Here is a 21,237-nt window from a genome sequence, read left to right on the forward strand (position 1 = left end):
AGTGTCAGAGTACATGCAAAGTATGCAAAAGTGGGTGCAATTTATGTGAGATTACGTAGAGTATGAGCCTGTGGTGTGGCTGTTTGGAAATTGCATGGGCGTGAGTGCCCAGGGTGCGATAGTGTGTACCATAAGAGTGTGTACAATAGTGCCTATGCTAAGAAGTTATGTGAGTGTGTGCAGAGTAAGAAAGCACATCTAAGTCTGTAAATGTGTCCAGAGCGTGCCAGTGCCTGCATGGTAAGCGTGCATGCAAAATATGTATTGTGTGTATGAAATGCCTGTGAATGTGCGCGCAAAAGTAAAGGCAGTGAAAAGTGTGCGAATGCATGGAATGTGTGAGTGTAATACGAGTGCAGGGTATGAAGCGTGTGGAAAAAGAAAGTGTGTTCAGTGTGTGAAAATAAAAAGCAAAGTGTAAAGTTTGTGCAAAACCTGCGAAATGGCGTGCAAAATGAAAATTCGTGTAAAATGACAGAGCTTAAAGTGTACGTATGCATGCAAAGTGTGGGTGTGATACAATGAAAGGTGGTACAGTGCACTCAAATCCTATAATGTATTTCAGTAGTCTGTGGAAGAGTATGGAGAATGAAAGTGCTTACAAAATGTAAGCATGCACTATGTTAAGAGTGGATGGGAGAGACTGCATGGTGTGAAAGTACATGCATTATATGGCAGTGCTTGCAGGGCTTGAGTATGCGAAAGTGCTTGCCGGATATCAGTGTGCATGTAGCGTGTAAAGCGCGTGCAAAGCCGAAAATGCGTGAAGAATACAAGGTCGTGCAATGTGAATGTGCGTTCAAAGTAGAGATGCAACAGCGTGCACAGTGTGAGCTCAAGTAAAGTGAGTGAAGAGTGTGCAAAGCCTGTAAAACTGAGTGTAAAATTAAAGTGCATCCAGAGTGACAGTATGCCCCCAAAATATGGTTGTGACGTCCATGAAGAGCCTGCGAGAGTGCATGCAGAGCGAGAGACCGTGAAGACTAATTATGCGTGTGTGGACTGAGAGTGCATGGAGAGTGAGTATGCATGCAAAGTGTGGGTGTGATGGAGTGCGTGTGAGGGCCTGACTGTGGTGTGGTGTGTGGGAGGGAACGACACGTTTGTTACCGCTGATATAGTTTCATATGTAATAAACACGGAAGCTTGTCCAAAAACAAATATACAGGCTTCGTTGGTAATCTTTATGGTGCTGTTGGTTTGTTGTATGACCATTTGTGCAACGTATGACCCTGTGTGTGTGTGTGTGTGTGTGTGTGTGTGTGTGTGTGTGTGTGTGTGTGTGTGTGTGTGTGTGTGTGTGTGTGTGTGTGGACGCTGTGCAAAATTGTGTAATTCACCGGGTAAGTCAGTCAGAAGGATCACGTGATGGTCGTGATGGTCAGCTTTTTACCCTCCCGAAAGAGTGCTGAGAGCTCGTATAGTGCGATTTAAGGGCAACGCTGTGACTTCACACACGCATACACCCATCCCCTTGCTCAAGGGTGACAGTAACCACCCGCCTCGTGTGTGTGTGTGTGTGTGTGTGTGTGTGTGTGTGTGTGTGTGTGTGTGTGTGTGTGTGTGTGTGTGTGTGTGTGTGTGTGTGTGTGTGTGTGTGTGTGTGTGTGTGTGTGTGTGTGTGTGTGTGTGTGTGTGTGTGTGTGTGTGTGTGTGTGTGTGTGTGTGTGTGTGTTCTGTTTTGGGGGATCGTTCATATTTCTGTTTGAATTATTGATATGGATAAAAATAAAATTCGCGAATGCAAGCAATTAATGAAATATGATACGAGTATATTTACATAACGAGACGTAAAAATAGTGACAGATACATTGGCAGTAGGTTACAGTGTGAGAGAGAGAGAGAGAGAGAGAGAGAGATGCATATACAGTAGATAGATAGATAGACAGATTAGACAGAAAGACAGACAGACAGATTAGACAGACAGATAGACTGACTGATTGATATTCGCTGATATAAATCAGTCATCATCACCATCACCATCATCATCGTCATTATCCTGTTTCAGATAACTTGTACTCTTTATGCCAACTAAGATGGCATTATATATACTGTACAGTATGTATATATATATATATATATATATATATATATATATATAAAACATGAAGGAACCTTTTCTTTTGATTAAACTTGTATGATGATTTGATTTTAAGTTCTCTGCCCACACCCGCGCACACTAGCATACACAAGCCCGAGTTACCGCGCCCGCGCACACACGCACGCACACACACACACACACACATACACACACACACACACACACACACACACACACACACACACACACACACACACACACACACCACTAATGAGACCCAAGATTTACCCATTCTCAACACATCATAAATATCAGTTGTTAAAGTACACTACAAATATCCAGTATTCACAGTCATGCTTGAGATAAATTATCCCTTTTCTGATATGGGACAAAGAGATGAACCTCCACGTACGTATTTAGTGTCCTAAATGGTGATAGATATAAGTCACAAACATATTTTTCGTTGGGATGTAGTGACTCCAACGCCAACATTTTGAGCCTTACTCGCGTCAGATTACGGGACTATTGCATACTTTTCTTACTATACACTTTTCATTTAAACTTAAACCCAGATTTTTTCCTTTTGTGGCCTCTTTCACGGATCTCAGTGGCAGAAAAGTATAATGCTATTGCTCTGCATTCTTTCCACAGCATTTCTTCGTGACATGTGCCAATTTCTTGTGTTAATCTCTTATTATAGCTCAGCATTCAGGACTGAGAAATGCCAGTTTTAGACCAAGTTAGAATAAAAAGAGGATGGCTAATTCCTGCATATAAAACGTTTGCTGGACGTTATTTATGCAGCTTTTTCCGTACAGTATATATATTGCCGTGAATCAGGCAAAATAAGTCACTAAGGAACAGGCCTCCTAACCTCACAAGGTTACGGGCCTTTGACTATAAGGAGCTTGATTATCCTTCTTACACAAGAGGAAAGGATACTCCTCCTCTGATCTCGCACTAGGAATTATCAGAGCTGTGCTGCAGATCCTCCCATCTTCTGTGTACACGAGCAATTGGTTTTAAGAGCGATTGCAGTTACTTAAAATGAGGATCTTCGACACAGATAATGTACGGACTCTGGTGGTTAGCACGATCCCATAGAGTGAACGGCACTCCGTAGGTTCCATTTCCATGAAGCGATTAAAAGTTTTTCGATTATGCGTTACCACCAAGGGAATGAGACTGGTCATCAACACCTAAACGCACTAGACTATGGCAACCTAATGCCGGGTCCCTACACTTCAAAAGGAATAAAATGGAACTAGCATGTACCATTTACATCAGATAGTCAGAGAAACAAGTATCTTCCCACTTCCCTCTGAAAAAAACTTACAACTGTTGCAATACAGTGAAAATCCTGTCCCTACTAGTGTGTGTTGCAGATGTTTCAATTTTGTTTTCTTTGTATTCGTCAGGCTTTGGGAAGATATCTGTGTCTCTGCCTGTACACATGTGCAAATATTGTGCTCTGTGATATCTATTTCTTTCTTAGGTGCGTGTGTCCACAAGGGTCGTCAGGTCCCCAGTGTAAAGTATTGGCTCGCTCCTTCTTCGGTACGGGGTGGGCGTGGGTCAGACCTCTGCCCCCCTGCCTCCCCACAACCCTCTCCCTCAGGGTCCTCACACGGCAGGCCCACGCCCTCCTCCTCTACTCCGGACCCCTTGCACCCCACCCTCGCCGTCCCCATCACCCGCCCACGCCAATGCTGGCCCTGCAACTGGTTGACGGACGGCCTCAAGTGCTGGTGGAGGGCGGGGGCGGGCCACTGAGACTGCTGGTGAACACAACGGTGCATGACGGGGACTGGCATGACATCCACCTTTACATTCACACACAGGTAACGGCACAGCCACTTGACCTGATATGCTGACTTAATGTTTTCGGTTAGTCAGCTGTATTTAGGTGGTACAGAAAGTTTCGAAGCATCTCCTTCTTAGCGATATACTTTGTATGGTACATCCTTAATATTCTTCTGTATCCATATTATTTTGATATATATGTCAAGAAATCTTCGGTCACTTGGAAGAGTTTACAAAACTCAACCTATGTTTCCCCCATTGACTGACAATGTCTCCGCCGGCTAGGGGGTGGCAGTAATGGTGGATCTGTGTGGCCGCGGGTGGGAGGACTCCACTGATGACTCCCACTGCGTGACTCGAGCGTCCTGGGCCAACAAAATAGGTGGCGAGGTGTGGGCGGGGTCGTGGCCGCTGCAGGTTGGTGGGCTGGCACACAATCCCCCACGACCAGAGGACCACGGGTGGGGTATGGCGCCTACAGCACGGCCACTGGATGGCTGCATCTCACACCTTACCTACAACGGTCAGGTGAGACTACCAGCTATGTCCTTCATGGTGGTGCGTCTATATATATGACCCATTTAAGTATACTTTGGTAGCACGTAGTAACCATAATGCTAGTGCAGTATGCCACAGTAATATCCGCCTGATGCCAATGGGTGATCATTAACTGACCATTCTGCAGCCTTGTTGCAGCTGGTGGACCTGGGCCAGCCGGCCGCCAATAGAGCCAGCGAGGGAGGGTGCCGCCCGCAGGACGACAGCTGCCCAGGCGGCATAGGTGGGTGTGGGTACCGTGGGTCGTGTGTGGGTGGCCTCAACCACCCCGAGTGTCAGTGTGAGGCGGGATGGGCGGGGCCGAGCTGCTACACGCCCACAGTACCTGCCAGCCTTAGTACGGCCTCCTACCTCAAGGTGGCGCTGTCCTTCACGCCCTCGCCTCGGCGCGTTTGGGTGCAGGTGCGGGTTCGGACTCGTGGGAGGCGTGATGGGCTGCTGTTGCACCTGGCCGCACACCATCGAGCTGCTGCCTTCACACTACAGGTCAGTGACAGAAACACACCTAAACCCGTATTGTATTCTTGCTATCTGTATGCAATATTACTCAACTTACAGTAGATATTTTGAAGTGAACGGGTTAGATATAGCATTCATTATTCTGTCTACTGGTGCGGCACCCTCCAAAGTTGAGTAAAAGATGCCTACTGTACTCGCTGTAGGAGCTAATCAGTTTTGTGAAACTAACATACAATATAGCCTAACGGCGACACTTGACTGTCTTATATGATGAGTGACAGTACCCTACCTGCCGCCAGCTGCGTGCAGGTGTGGCGTGTGCGTCAATGTCTGGGGCGGGTCTGGCGGCGCGGGTGGCGTGTGTGGATGGGCGACCGGTTGGTGACGGGGCGTGGCACACAGTACGAGCGGAGCGTCACGGACACAACCTGGTGGTGACGGTGGACGACGGGGACGGATGGCGGCGAAACGAGTCCCTGGTGTCCCTCCTGCGGCCCTCCGACGACCACAGAATGCCACCGGAGCCCCTCGAAGTGGACAAGCACGATGGTGTTACTGTGGGCGGCATCCCGGAATTTGCTGGTGTTAACCTTATTACTGTGCACGACGACCTGCACGACGGTGAGTACACACACACACACACACACACACACACACACACACACAAATGTGCCTCTTCCCTTAAACTTTCGAAATTAATTTGAAAAAAAGATGAACTCAGTGACCCTTTAGGAGTATTTAAAACAGCCAAAAGACCACACAGGAGACAGTAAATTATCATCAAATAACGGGATGATGTGGAGCCTAATACGGTGACCCTGTTAACTGGGTGGAGACATATACTGCCTCCATCCAGGAACCAAACCCCCACACTCTTTCCTGCGTCTTGTTGTGGCGACGCGTTGTCCACCACAAGGGAACACAGGTTCGCTGCACGAGATGGCCCTGATGGGGCGGTTGCTTGCCTGCGGTTGATGGATCTGCTTTGCCAGACAGATCGAGGCTACTCTACTACTGCTACTACTACCCAGTATTTTTCTAACTACTGTAATGCACTAAAACTCTCTTTTTCTTCATTCCCTTTCCCCACATTAGTAGTGTCAGTCCTTTGATATGGATATGAATATTTATCAAATTATTTCATATCCATTCTGATTACATCCTCGATCATGGTTTTTCTATTGTCATTATTACTATTCACTTCCTTTGGCTTGCTGAAAAACCTGACGCATACAGGTCCTTCGATCACTACCACTCGACTCCAAGCCTTGTATTTCATCATTACTGCAGTACCAAGTATTTGCTTGGAAATCTATATACCCAGTCTAGATTTTTTCTTGATGCCTTGTGTTAACATTTCTTAAGACTAAGCAAAATTTAAAAATCTGAATAGCTTTGGGGAACAGAACTATGTAAAGTGGTGCTGAGTATGAATGTGGGTAGGAGAAAAAATGACCGTCCTAGGAAAACATGAGACGAGGTGCTGAGAGACGATCTTAAGGGTGAGAGCTTAACGACGATGACAGTCAGTGCATACTATTCCATGGAAGCTGCAGTGAGGTAAACGGACACATTTACAAATACAGTAAACCGTAAAATGATGATGATGATGATGATGATGATGATGATGATGATGAAAATGGTAAAACCTGAAGTCTGTTTTTAATTACGTACAATTCTGATTTGTTTTCTTGTCAAGTGACCGATATACAGTAGTTCCATCATAAGAACACTGCTGTTTTTTTTCTTACCACCAAGCACTTACATCTAGTTGTTTATCCAGCCTTTTCATGTTCGCGTCCTATCTACTGCTCCACTAAAGTTCTTAAGACTATTCCTTGCACCTTCAAAACTGAAGCCTATTTCAAATACTGGTGTAATTTCTACAAATCTCTATCTCATTTACAAGTTTTCATTAAAATTAGTTTTCACACATACAGTACAAATTCATGGTTCTGAAAAGCAAAAATATTATTTTCATTCTCATTTTTATTTTACATATTAAGGTTATCTGTCCCGATTTTACACGGCATTGTTCTTTTCATTCGGCATCATTTTTTTCCCACCTACTGCTGTATACAAAACTATCTGTTGCTTGAACACCATTATGGAAAAAAAAATCTTCATCTGAGCTCTTGTACCAAAGGCTTAAACCTGTACTGTTTAGAGCGAATTTCTTAAACAACATTCAGTACCTTTTCTGTCAGACATTCAGTGGAATATTTAATTCAAAAGGGATAATTTAGGTGATGATCAGGTGCTGTACACATCGATTCGAATCCTTAATATGCGATAGGGGTTCGTAGACCACATATTGTCATCAAAGGCGTAGGCAGATCACCTGTTCGTAAATGCTCTGCACCTCGGTGCGTGGACTAGTTTCAGGCCCCTGCGCACAAGAAGTGAAAACTATAGTTGTCCTTACTAAGCAGATAAATCGCCATGCCATCTGTTTATAGGGTTGCCACATGACACTATAACAACTAAGAATGAGTCTGGTCTCCGAATAAAATAAGGTAATTTACAGAAGTCTGTAATGATATTAACCTCTTCAGGCCGGAGAGGTCGTCTCCATCATATTTTTGCTATTTGTTGACCACTTTACTCTGATATATTTCAAACCAGTAGTACAAATACAGATTCCATTAACTCCTTCACAGCTAGACGGTTCTCCTCAGCTCAACAAAATCGTCTGGAGGTAGAAGAATAAACCAATAAAAGACGTTACGTTATTTCTGTGGCTAAGCAGATCGAAGTGTGCTGTACAGGAAGGCGAACACAGATGGCATACTACAGCAGAAAAACCTCCATGTCATTGTAGCAGTCTACTCAGGTATGCTCGAACGAACCTGGCAAGCGCTAGATTTTCGCCTCATTATTCTCCGTTGCTGGTGTCGCAGTGAAAATGTGACAAAGAATGAACGGAGACTTAGATATGCTCTTTTCAATACAACAGGCCCCATCAGAATACAAATATGTGTTTAGTGGAACACGCGACCTAACGTTAATAAAATGTTGTCTTTGTAAATATGGTAAGACCCATTAAAATATCCTCTTTCATTCAGTGCCCAGTGCTTCAGATTTGTAAGGCCTGACGTGATGATCCTGTGTTTTACACCGAAAAGTACGCCAGAGCCTGATACTACATTCTGTCCCGGTGCCTCGTTGCCACCAGCGCGACGTGCCAGAATTCAGACCCAGGCTGCGGTCGTATTGGGGATGCCGGCCTGTCAGCGGGCGGTTCCCAGATTCCACATTTACGAATTTTCTTGAGCCTGAATGGTGTATAATATTTTGTTTATACCTATGTCCTCCCTCATATAGCGGCCAACACTGCCCGCCCAAACTAGAGTGAAGGTTGAAGTGAGAGGATATGTAACGAAAAAATCTCCCTCATAACAAATAGCTACTGTATCATGCAGGCTTGCATATCCTGGAAAATGGTTAAAATTCTTTATATATATGAACCCAGGCCCCCGGCAGCCCTCACGGCCTCCACAAACACCGATTGGATAGAGGGGTGGAGACGGAGGAGGAAAGGGGGCGGGGGGCACAGAGTGAATAAGGTGGTGGCACAGAGGAAGAAGTGGACGCACAAAGGAAAGAGGGGGCACATAAAGGGAGGAGGGGACGCAGAAGAAACAAAGGAACAGATTTATTAACATGAGCCACCTTCGCACTGGCGTGGACCCTGACTGCGGAAGATACAGAACCATGAAGTGTGAGTGGTGAACCTTAACATGAACCAGCTGCACAATTCTACGACTAGCCATCCAGTTTCATTTCTTTATCTGTCAGTGTGCCACAAACAACAACAAAATTGAGTGTTACATTCATTAATTATCATATCATATTCACCGCAGAAATGCTTTAAAAGATCTAATTACCTCAACACATGTACTCTAGTAGTAGGCTATCCATTATTACTGGCAAATCCATCCATGGTAGCCATCCCTTTGAGCTACAGTTCTCTATAATAATCTTTATGATACATGTGGGACGCAAGGAGGGATGCACAGGCGAATGAGGGGACTGAGCACTGTGAGCAGTGGAAATGAGTTGTAAGAAGGGAGGAGAAATTCAGTATCGTAGGAACTAAGAAAATTGTACAGAGGAAAAGTGAATGATGATTGTAAGACAGGAAACAACAAAACAAACTAAAGTAATAATTATTGTGTGTAAGAAACTGTAGGCAAGGGAGAAAGACGGAGGACTGTGAGAAGACAAATATGGTAGAAAGGCAAAGGACTGAGAGAAATCTGAGGAAAACTGAAATAAAACAATAACCTACAGTAGAGGAAGAGGGGACAGAGCGAAGATGTAACAGAGTCCCGCAGAAAATGGGAAGATGTGGAATTGTGAAGGGGTAACGACAGAAAATCCTAGGAGAGAACATAAAGGAAATCATGGGAAAAGCTGTGTAAAGGAATGAAAGAAAATTAAAGAGCGATGATCAAGGGAAATGTGATAAAAAAAAAAAAGTCGAAAGAAAAGAGTGAACAACGAGACAATAAAGGAAACAATGAAAGACAATAAAGGTGGAAAGAAGTGTGTGGAGGAAAGGAGAGAGACACGAAGGGAAGGGTGCGTGGCGAATGGGAAAAGGCGGGAGGGACACGATGAGAGAGAGAGAGAGAGAGAGAGAGAGACACACACACACACACACACACACACACACACACACACACACACAGTATTGAGGTAGCGAAACGGGAGAGAAACGAGAGAAAGCTACAGCAAGAGAGAAATGCGAGTGAGAGAATGAGAAACAGAAAAGAAGGGAATTGGAAAACGTTAAGGAAAGTTCGAGGGAAATGAGAAAAACAGATAAGGTAGAGAAAAGAATAGGAGTTAAAAAGAAAAAAGAATTCTGGTGAGGAAATGGGAAGTGAAAGTGAAATGAAGGAGGCAGGAGGACGCAGCTGAATGCAGAAGAGAAGTGAAAAAGAGATGAAGCAAATAAAAGGAGATATGCTTCAACGGGGCGAGAAATGAAAGGTTACACTGACATAAACGGCAAGTGAAAGAATGAAGAGAAAAAGAAGACAGAAGAGGTGTCGGACTGAAAAAACTGAGAAATGACGAAAGAATGAGCAAGGTTAAGAGGCAGGCGTGAAAGATACGAAAATGGAGCTATTACACTGACGGAAACAGGCGGATGAGCGAGTGAAAAAAAAAAAAATTAAAGGATGAGAAAAAAGAAAACATAAGAGGGAACAGAATAAGAGAAATGAGGAAATAAAAAAAAATAATACTCTCAGGAGGGGACGAGAAGGAGGTGCGCCTGAAAGAAATAAAGAAAAAGGAGTGGTTAAACTGAGAGAGGAATGACGAGAATGAAGAGAAAGAAGGAAAACGAAGGAGCAGGAAGAGGTAACGGAATGTACGATGAAAATGAGGAAAGAATAAGAGAATGTTAAATCGCGGATGAAAAACGAGGGGAAGAATACGAAGGAAGAAGGAAAAGTGGGGAGTAGGAAGAGTGGACGAAATATAAAAGAGAAAAGAGGAAAAAATGCTACGTGCAAAGAAAGAGATATACCTAGAGAGAGAGAAAGAGAGAGAGAGAGAAAGAGAGAGAGAGAGAGAGAATGGTCAAGAAAAGGGGGCTAAAAAATATGAAAATTAGTACCGGTAACAAGGGTACTCTGAGCAGGAGATGGACGTATACTTTTAAAAACAAGGAGGAAGAGGAGACAAATTCTCCTTTCTGAGAATAGGAAAAAATATACAGAGAAGAAAAGATGTGATATAAAACCTGTGGGGAGAAAACATGTAAGCAAGGGTGAACAAGAAAACGTTTTATCTTACACCCACTTATTTCTTATATTAATTTTTTATTCATGTTACCACAGAGTTATTTTTTAACCTTTGGAGGACCTCTCGAAGAAACGTTTGCAAATTAATCGCTTCAGTACGATGATTTTTTTTTTTTAGCCGGATGATTTTTTAAAATTAATTTGAGAAGACCTTCAGTGTAACACCGTCTTTGTAACATTCTTGCCAGCGTCATTCAGTTTTATTCTAAAACAGGAAGATCATTCGCGGCAAAGGCATTATAATCGTTGGAGTAAATAGAGTAGTACAAATAAAATGATTACTTTAATCATCATCATCATCATCATCAATTTCCCACAAAGAGGGAAAAAAGGTGGATATCAGAATAAACACACTAAACCACCACATACCTCAGGACCCCGACAATACGCATCCCGTGAAACGCAAAACCACCCCTGGAGGTAGATAAATTACAACAAACAAATGTAGACAAGCAAGTAGTGCATGAAGCGGGCGATAAACACATCATGGGGGCCAAAACACCATTGGCTGGCAACTACCATTATTTTGCAGGCTGGCGTAATGCACAAGGGCCATTCATTTCTCACCAGGGCAAGACAAATGACTGTACGACGATGGAGCCACGGTTCCTACTGCCCCTGACTCCTCCTCCTCTTCCTCTTCCTCCTCCTGCTCCTGCTCCTCTTCTTGTTCTTCCTTCTCCTCCTCCTCCTTGCTCCTCTTCTTCTTCTTCCTTCTCCTCCTCCTCCTGAATGCGAATGCCGAGAAATGAAGGCTTACAAACGTTCGTCCATACCGGTACCTTTAAACAAACCGACACACACACACACACACACACACACACACACACACACACACACACACAGCAAATACAACGCTTACTGACTGCTGTTGAGGATGAAAGCAGAAAATATAGCCATAAAGAAGTATTTATGGACGGAACCTGACAATACAGGAAATTAAAGCATATAGTATGTTCCATATTATTCTACAGTATAAGAAAGAAATAGTGTAAGAAACACTTACGAAAGTGGTGGACAGATGCTGGACTATGAGGGCCGTAATATGGTGCGTCACTTAGCTTAAGGGGTGTAGCACCTTGAATCCGGCAATCCTTAATGTGTGCCTGACTAAATGGGCTGGAAAGAGATGCCCCCACATCTGAAAATCGAGAACAGAATACCATCCCTGATCTCTCTCATCAAAAAAAGTAAAAAATACAGATTAAAAATAAAGAACAGATAATCTATTTAGAGCGACAGAGATGTAGGCTATTATCAAAAGAGTGCATGTGGAGTTACACAGAGAGAATGAGTGGAGGTGGATCGTGTAGGTTTAGGGAAGTGGAATGTATTGAGGTGGTTTGGACAAGGGACGTGCTGACAAAAATGTATGTTCAACAAAACGAATAGAGTGCATAAGATCAAAAATGATGAAGGAACGAGGAAAGGACGACCCAGAACGAGGTACATGGAGGAAATAGACGGAGGTAGTCAGGAACAAAAGTACGTCTACTGCGTCTAATTCACACTTAGGCCATGTCAGCCACTTTCCTCCCTCGCGTATCATATCAAAGAGACTCATTTATGGGCAGAAAAGTATTTCATGCCTCCCCCGTCATAGGAACACTCGCCACCAGAGGAAAGTCGAAAAAAGAGGTGATATATTAGGGCAATTTTTCTCGGTTTGTAGCCCAAGTGAGGGAGAGCGGCTGGGACTGGTGGGAAAAGGTGGAGGGGATTAATTAGTGACCGAGAAACAGGAAAAAAAATAATCCAGAACTAAAGAATCAGTTTGTATGAAGGACTAGACCAAGCCAATGGAAAATAAGAAATGAAGATCCACAAGAAAAGGCAGCATCAGTAAAAATAAAGAGATCACACAAACCCAGTGACCTCAGTTCTCAATGCTCGTAAACTGAGAGAGAGAGAGAGAGAGAGAGAGAGAGAGAGAGAGAGAGAGAGAGAGAGAGAGAGAGAGAGAGAGAGAGAGAGAGAGAGAGAGAGAGAGAGAGAGAGAGGCCAATTTGTGTGTGGAGAACCAATGACCCAGAGAGTGGGGGTGGGATGGGGATGCCGGAAAGAAGGGTAATCAGGAGGTGGGAAAAAGTGCTAGTGGGGAAGGGCAATTGTTGCTGAGTTGGAGAAAAAAACAGGTGAAAAAGTGCAAAAAAAGAGGTGAGTGTCCGGCGCCGGAGAGAAAGTGGAGAGAAAAAGGGAACTGAGAGGGAGTGATGCAGGGTAAAAGGGACAGAGAGGTAGGCAGGTATGTAGAGAGAGAGAGAGAGAGAGAGAGAGAGAGAGAGAGAGAAGGGAGAGTAGATATAGCCGAAAAGAGCAGAGTAGAACAGAGAGGATCAGAGTAAAGAGGGGAGGGGAGGGGAGATGAGAGGAAGGTAGTGGAGGGAAGAGAGAGGAGAGGAGAGGAGTGGAAAGGAGGGTTGAGAAGGGGAAGGGAGAAAAGAGGAGAAGAGGGTAGAGTAGAGGAGAGTAGAAGAGAGAAGAGGAGAGAAGATACAAAAATCCAGTCAAGCAGAGAAAAGTCCTGACATCTGAGAGGGGCAAGTTAGAGGGGGGAAAGATCTATGGCGAGGACAATTGGAAAGGCTGGGTGGTGGTGGTGGTGGTGGTGATAGTGGTGGTGGTGGTGGGGGGGGGTGAATGGGACAGGATGACCACCCTCCCCAGCCCCTCTGTCATTTCCACAACATCGACTTTCACCACATTTGTCCCTCTCACACAACTACAAATCTTTTTCATCGATCTTCTTGCCCGTCTTTTCCCTTCCTGTTTTGCTGGGTTTCAATTTCTGACACACTCTCTCTCTCTCTCTCTCTCTCTCTCTCTCTCCCCCATTGCCTCTGCCTCTTACACACACTCTGTCTCCCTCTCGCTCTTTCACAGTCTCACTCTCCCTTCCCCTATCTCACATTCCCTCTCCCTCTCTCTTTTTCCTGCTGCCAATCACACTGGTATTACGGAGGAGCATTTCAAGGCTCGCAGATTTTATTTCCTTTTTTAATCAGACCTGAACTAACACTGAAATACTGTTAAATGCTTATCAGTATCTGAGAACACGTGCACAATTCCTCATACATAGATGCATTCTGACTGGAGGTTAATCCAAACATGCTAATGGCTGTGCTTTCAGTTATTTATAACCAATACTGATTACTCACTATGATTTTACTTTGCACGTCTGTTACAACTGTAATGTTACATATCAGTCAGTCCAGTCACACTTCTCACTTTTCTTATATGATTGAGAGAGGAACGAACACAGGAGAAAGGTCAAACCCTGTGGTACAGCGACCTGAGCAAGTGATTCGCTCACTCAGATGAGGTTAGCCGTCTACAGGACGAGATTCAAAAATTATTTGAGAATGCCATTTTTTTAATGACAAACTATAACGCTGTACCTAAGCTGAAAAAAATACAGCCATATTATTATGTAACAGAATGTAAGTAGGGATCGTGTGTCCATTTTAAGTGTGTAATAAATCAGCCCTTAGTCGCACTATTCTGTCTTAGTACTGGACCTATAAACTGTCTTGCAATGCCTTCTGAATATACTCCCGCTAAATAAGTTGAATGGAGGTTTTGTTTTCATACGTGTTTGTCTGTTTGAGTACATGATATTTGAAAAAGTCGCTGTCGGATTTCAATGAAATCTCAGGGATAGGTGGGTAGTGTGTCAAACGACGAGTTGATCAGGTTTTGAGGTGGATCTGGAATTGGATGCGGGAGTAAATCTTAGATTTGACTGGGGCTGGTGGAGGTATGCGCTCTTTGAGTTTGTTCAACAAACCAGACTAAGACCACAGATTTAGTTGACTGTGAGACTGTAAAAGTATGCATCCGGTAAGAAAGAGGAATTACTGATATAAATCACAAATCTTATTAGCGCTAGCGGAGGCACGCGGTCTCTGGTTGTTTTTTAATCCATTTTTGTTTCTTGTTACTTCTTAGCACCCGTGCTATTTTCCTCCATAATTACATGATCACCTGCACATCTACCATTTCTGTAACATTCAATCTCAACCAGCAATTCGTTTTTGTGTCCCTTTCAAATGCCATTAATTCGTTCTTTCCTTCATACATTTTATGTATACCATTCAAAAGTTATTACTTTACTCTATCCTGCATTTATATTTATTCTTCCACGCGAACTACCTAATTCCTCACTCATACTGAAACTTCCACTCCACATTTGCTTCAAAATGTGCACCACTTGTAAACAGAAGTGCTAACAATTTCTTCACCTCCTCACTTTAGAACCACTCCCCTCCCAAGTGTCCTCGAGGTCACCTATCTCAGTGCTTCATCCCCATGCACACTAAACAGTCACACTGACATATCATAGTCTTGTTGCAATCCAACATACAAGCTGAACTTCCCACTCGAAGTACAAACCACAATCACAGCTGCTTTTACTCCAACACATCCAATGGATCCTGCATGGGCTACTCCTTGTTCTCTCCACAGTGCCTGTCGATCTACTTTATCATATGTCTTCTTCAGATACATGCAAACAAGATTCTGTTTACCCCACAAAATGTTCTGCTAGACACCTCAACGTAAATACCTGATCAACATATTCTCTTTCCTCCCTGAGACTGCACTGTTCTTCACACACCAGTCCTTCTGCAGTTAGTACCTTTATCCTCTAAATCATCACTTTCATCCATGTGGTCCCGACACACTTCTCTCGCTCTTTGCTACATACGAGGGTACAGTTTTATTTTCCCTCCACTCCTCAGCGACTCTTTTTTGTTCCCAAGCTAATCTACTCAACTCCCACGTCAAGTCTGTTGCAGCCTCCTTTACTTGCAGTATTTCTCACACTATCTGGCCCTGGAGCCTTTCTGTCTTCATTTTTTTCACCGATGAACATACATCTCCTCTACTAATTTCCATCCCTTTCCCCTCTCACTCTTCCTGCCATTGGTCTGCGGCTCCCCACATCTGATATCACTGCATCTATTTCCATTACTGCAGTCAGCAACTAACTAAATGTTCTTTCCATCTCACAGTCCTCACCATCTAACATTTTACCATCCATTCCCTTCACTTTTCTGCCGTTCCCACTTCCACCTCCAACTTTCTGTAATGCCTTCCACAATAACTTTTTACTGCCTCGCTACTTGTTAGCTAACTTGTCTCTCTCACTTCCCATCTACACTCTTCTGGCTCCTTTACTACTCCTTTTTCTTCCCTGCTTATAATTTCATACTTTCCCTTCTGTATATCAACGTCTTCATTCCCGTTACTCCTCAACCATTCCCTTGATGCTCTGTTCTTCGTATCCCATGTAACTTTCACTTCCCCATTACGAGCGAGTGAACGAGCGATGTTTACTCTCAGTTAAGTCTGGAAATCAGCGGCCCGGCCCGACCCGACAATCACGCTAAGCAGAAAACAATAACTTTACTGCTATGTGAAGTAGAGTTGAAAAATCTTTCTGCATGTGATACATCCATTCAATAATTTTTTTTATCAACCAAAAACTCACCCATACAGGCGTAGGAATCCCTTGGAATTCTGAGTTTTCCAAGGAAGTGTTCTGCTCTGATCAGTGAATGCCTCATTTACGAAATCAGATTAAAAGAGATTTTCGGCCGTAACACTGTGGTTTTTGGCATCAACTCATGCAATTAGATATCGAAGATTCCGCCAATAACTTTATATCAGAGGGAATTGTGGTAACATGGCGCTCGCTCGCTCGCTCGTACGAGCTCACAGACACATTACTGGTTCATTCAAGCTGCCTCTTTACCTCCCCCATCTCACTCCCGTACACCGTAAGTCTCTGCGTGCCGTGCACACTGCTGTACCTCTTATAAGATTCTCCATACTTCCTGTACTTCTCAGATTTCATCTTTATGGCTATTTCACTTAAATTCTTCCTCTTACCCTCTTCCTGTAACCTTTCCACCCTGAGTATTTCCCTGCTGCCTAATGTTTCTTTTTTATGCTTCAACCGTTTCTCATCCCTTATCTCTAATAAAAATACACAGAAGTTTGACAGGTCACTGCTCCTCCAGATACTCCTATATCAAAAACTCAGTCTTCAATCGATCCTCCACACACACACACACACACACACACACACACACACACACACACACACACACACACACAGATAAATAGATAGGTAGAGAGACAGACAGGTAGACAGATACTGTAGCTAGATAGATATCCTACGAATTTTTCCATGACTGTACCTTTAGCAAAAATATATTTCTGAGGCGATACAAATATTCAGCATTTCCTGTACAGTAAGTGAGGATTTAATGCACTTCCTGCAAAATCTGAAATGTGATATTAGTTACTACCAGCATTCCAAGGACAACATTCATTGTTTTAACACCTTCAGTATCATGACATCTATCCGAATTTATTTTTCCTATCCACAGCTGGTTTCAATCAGCTTAAAAGGACGCCACGTAATGAAAGAGTTCCCGTTCATAACTTTTCCTCCTCTCAGTTTTTTCCTTATTTCTCCTCTTCAATCATCAGTTTGTCTTCTGTCCATATACTGTCTCACACCAATCTGTAAAATACATAAATGGATTACGTTACATCCATCTTGTTCGCTAATGTAGTATTTTCATTTGTATCCTCCTTCCTCCCACACTTCAGCTTCTCTGTCTGTCTGTCTGTCTGTCTCTGTCTCTCTGTCTCTCTCTCTCTCTTTTCGGTGCCATACACCTGTTATTGGTGGCTGTCCAGAGAAATGTAACACATGGATAATAAAAGAATATTAACAATGTACACAGAGTTAACGTTGCTGTGAAACTAAGAAAATAAAAATTGAGGAGTACTTGAGGGTGGACGGCTTGGAGTGGTGGAAAGGAGTAGTAATTAACCCTTTCAATCCTACGACGTATATTATCTTTCAATTCTCCACCTACAGACAATTTCTTTCACCTTAGGAAAGACTTTTGTAGTGAAGGGATTGACAGGTTGTTTCAAGCCCCTAAAGTACGAATGCTGTCCCACAAGCTCAACAAAATCTTCAGGTGACAGCAAGAACAAAAGAGAAGTGACATCCTCTGGGTGAATGAGTTAATGGTGTTGGAACTTTTGAGACGTTTTTACCATGCCCAACTAGGACGAACTGTGTGATTGGTTGTAGATTGATAGAAAAAGAGTTGCTGCAAGAGAGCGTACAGCTTGGTGGGCGGTCAATGGAAGAACAAAACTGACCCAAACATGCATGTAATGTTATTTGTTTACACCGACTGATATCTCGTCTTCCTTTTACATCTCACCATAGCCTGTATAGACTGCTAGCTGACATCTGGTGGTTTTCTCCGATCCTAGATTGATGGATTAGGCTTACGCAGGATATACAGGGATAAACCATAGACAGAAACGTAAAAATTTCTCATCTCTTCCTGCATTTTCCCTTGAGCTTTATGGACGATCACAGGATATTGGGTCTTTCACTCCCACCATGGATGAAGTGATGGATTAGGCATATAACAATAGTATATACCAAGAATTTATAAACAAGCTAATTATTTTAATCTATCTCTCCTCCTAGCCTGTGTGGACGACCTACGAGTCTCGGGTCGTCCTCTGCCTCTGCCCCCTGGTGTGAACGGGACGAGCTGGGGTCAGGTGACGACTTCAGCGGGTGTGACAGGGGGGTGTGTAGCCCCTGACGCCTGCCTCAACACCACCTGCTCCCCGCCACTCTCATGTACAAGCTCATGGGGGCACGCTGCATGCAGGTGGGACACACAGACAATTATTTTGCACTTATTCTCTCATAGACTAGAGGCTTTGAGCGAAGTAGTCGGAGTAATGGCGGTAATAACAATCACTTCGCCTTTGTTAATATAGTACGAAACATGTGTTTTCAACTCCACTTTGTTTTGCAGTACTTTTCAGATTTTTTCCTGCTACAACCCCCACCCTATTTTCTCTAATCATACGATCAGATAGTGCACAATGCTATTTTATCGCATGATACCTGTCTTGGTAAACTCATGGTGATAGTCTCTCCCTCTCTTTCTCTTTCCCCCATTTTCTTTACCATGATGACCTGAGCGAGCACTGCGCTAGTTTATGCTATGATACTCTCCTGGTCGACGGATTTAATTTAGCCTGACTTCCTCCCGCGCCGTTAATTTCCTCCGGGACGGGATAATCTTCGTTACAGTAATTACATTTTCTATACGGTCATAATCAAAATTACATTCCACTCCGTGATCTATGACTGTTTTGAACGATTTGTTTTAGCATGAATGCTGGCCGAGAGCGAGGTGGAGAAATAAGAAGCGAAAACATGTCGTAAGGAAAGGTGGTGTGAGTCGTGGGGAGATAACTGAGTAGTGACAGACACGCCACCTCGCACCGCATGCAGCGTCAGGCAATACCCAGGTAGACAGATAAAAAGAATTAGAAATAGATAAATGAAGTCATCTGCAGAACAGTTAGGAAGGAGTTTTGTGAGAAGGGTTTACTCGTTATTTTTTGCAAAAAGACTGAAATTTTTCTTACCTTAATTTTCCATGATAAATTTAGTCGTTTGTAAGGTAATGAGGAATTCGGGTGAAAAAGATTTACTCTTTCATTATCTGCACGAAGACTGGAATTCTATCCTTCATTTTTTCATTAGTTTTTGCTGTCGTGCAGGAATGAAGTGAGAGAGTCACCTGACTGTTTGGATTAATATCAGATGTAGAAAATCGTATTGTATTAGCCTCATAGGAAAAAAGAAAGTCAAAAGACAGTAGCAAAAGGTAAGCGAAATAGTTATATGTTTTTGGACTACTAAAATTTCTCCCAGCTGAACACAGTCATCGCGCAGAAAGCAGGGAAAGGGTTCGTTTTACATAGAAACTGATTTTACTATTCCTTTTCATGTATCCATCTCTGGACAGATGCTAGAAAATGAGTTTCTGAGGCCCTGTAGTTCACCCACCCACCAGGTGACGGAAGAATAATTAAAACTGTTCTGATGAGACTCCAGTACTCATGCTGTCCCTGTTCACCCAGCAGGACTTACAGAGACCTGAATGTAACGTCGACTGTTGTGGGTCGTATAGTTGGGGAAGAGTTGTACTCTAGCAAAAACTGTCTGCCTTAATGACTTTCTTGTACTTGTGTGTACTTTAACTTGGTCAGAAATTGCCGTCTGTCGATCTTGAATGTTGAGCTATGGCAAAGATATTAACACTAGCATAAAGTGCTGGTCACGAAGGACTGTTATGGAAAAGTTGAAGAGCAGCAGAACTGTCTTATGCTACAATTGAGTTACAGAAATTTTACAGCAAAGCAAGATTCTTTGCCAGGTTAAGATGGACTAATTATAGGACTGCCAATGACAGAATTAAGGGCGAAAATTGGAATGACCCGCTTGACTTCAGAAGGTCAAGGGTCGGCTGTTGGATAGTAAGCCAAAGGGAGAGGTTATATAATTAATTAACCCGCCGTAGCGTCCCCGCCTCCATTGACCCCATTACCATCCAGCCTTACCCTCAGACTCGCTTGTGCCGGAAATGACGCCACCCACCTCACTCAGATCCATCAAAAGTTGCCGTTCACTTTGTTTACGTGTTTCAAAAAGATATCTCAATTTTTTTATATACTGAGTGGTTCATATACAGCGCTCCACTTCTACTCCGCCAGGCTATTTCTTATGTGTTGCGGGGACGGCTCGGTCAGAGCTATCAATGTCTAACCTGCATCATTTATTCATCCTACTCCCATGGTCACACACACACTCCCACGCCAGCAGACTGAGCCATTCCAGCAAAGCATAAGGCAAGGCCAGTGAGGTCCTGTCGGAGCACAATTTACGGTCCACCTTGTACAGTATTTATTTTTTCCTTTTCCAGCCACTGGATTATTGTATTCGGTTTAGGAAAGACCCTCATGATGGAAGGATATGAAACACTCTCCATTAATTCCTGCACAATAAGGCGGGTTCATTTCGGTCTAATTACCACGAAACGATATTATTCGGCCTCAGAGAACACCTATCGCAATGAAAGGATGACTTTAACTTCCTCTCAAAGAACACTGAAACGTTATCACTGATTCTGTATTTTGTCTCTTGGGTCGCACTTCAAGCTGTCGTTTTTCGATACAAAAGACTCTCATTGACCATCTGATTACGACAGCGACACACTGAGATTATATTTTGCCAACGATTGATGATTTTCTTCACCTGCAAGAAAAAAAACACCAGGATCCAGAGGGTTATGGAACTTTCTTGGCCTATTTCATTTACGTTCTACTTTTCTAGGTTTGTTGAGAGTGAATAAAGTGGCTGAGCAGGAAGATGGGGAGCTCCAGGCGTCATCTGGCCATCCACTCTCCTGTCACACACTGCTCTCTGTACCACTTGTCTCTGATGTGTTTTGAACCCATCCTCAAAGTAAATTAATCTTCAACTCATTTTCTGCTTTCTCTTCTGCAGTTGGTTTTCTCTTCATATATTCTAAACTTAAGGTTATGAATTAAGCACCAGGTTATACTAATCCCTGTGTTTAGTTACACCCGCGCGCAAAAACTCAAGATTAGAATATATCTGGTTTAGTTTGTCTGTCTGTCTGTCACTCT

General features: G+C 43.4%; 1 protein-coding gene across 1 annotated transcript in view; it reads left to right on the top strand.

The window, feature by feature from the left end:
- Positions 1–21,237, top strand: part of LOC145413732 (neural-cadherin-like) — a 301,380-nt gene that overhangs the window by 276,956 nt on the left and 3,187 nt on the right. The window contains exons 14-18 of the mRNA XM_080283387.1: positions 3,537–3,882; positions 4,130–4,372; positions 4,541–4,888; positions 5,161–5,482; positions 18,209–18,398. Coding sequence (XP_080139513.1) covers positions 3,537–3,882; positions 4,130–4,372; positions 4,541–4,888; positions 5,161–5,482; positions 18,209–18,398 — 1,449 coding nt within the window. The remainder of the gene's footprint in view (positions 1–3,536; positions 3,883–4,129; positions 4,373–4,540; positions 4,889–5,160; positions 5,483–18,208; positions 18,399–21,237) is intronic.

This window comes from Coenobita brevimanus, chromosome 97, assembly GCF_032717465.1.
Source record: "Coenobita brevimanus isolate Jiangsu-jjx chromosome 97, ASM3271746v2, whole genome shotgun sequence".
NCBI classification, from domain to species: Eukaryota; Metazoa; Arthropoda; class Malacostraca; order Decapoda; family Coenobitidae; genus Coenobita; species Coenobita brevimanus.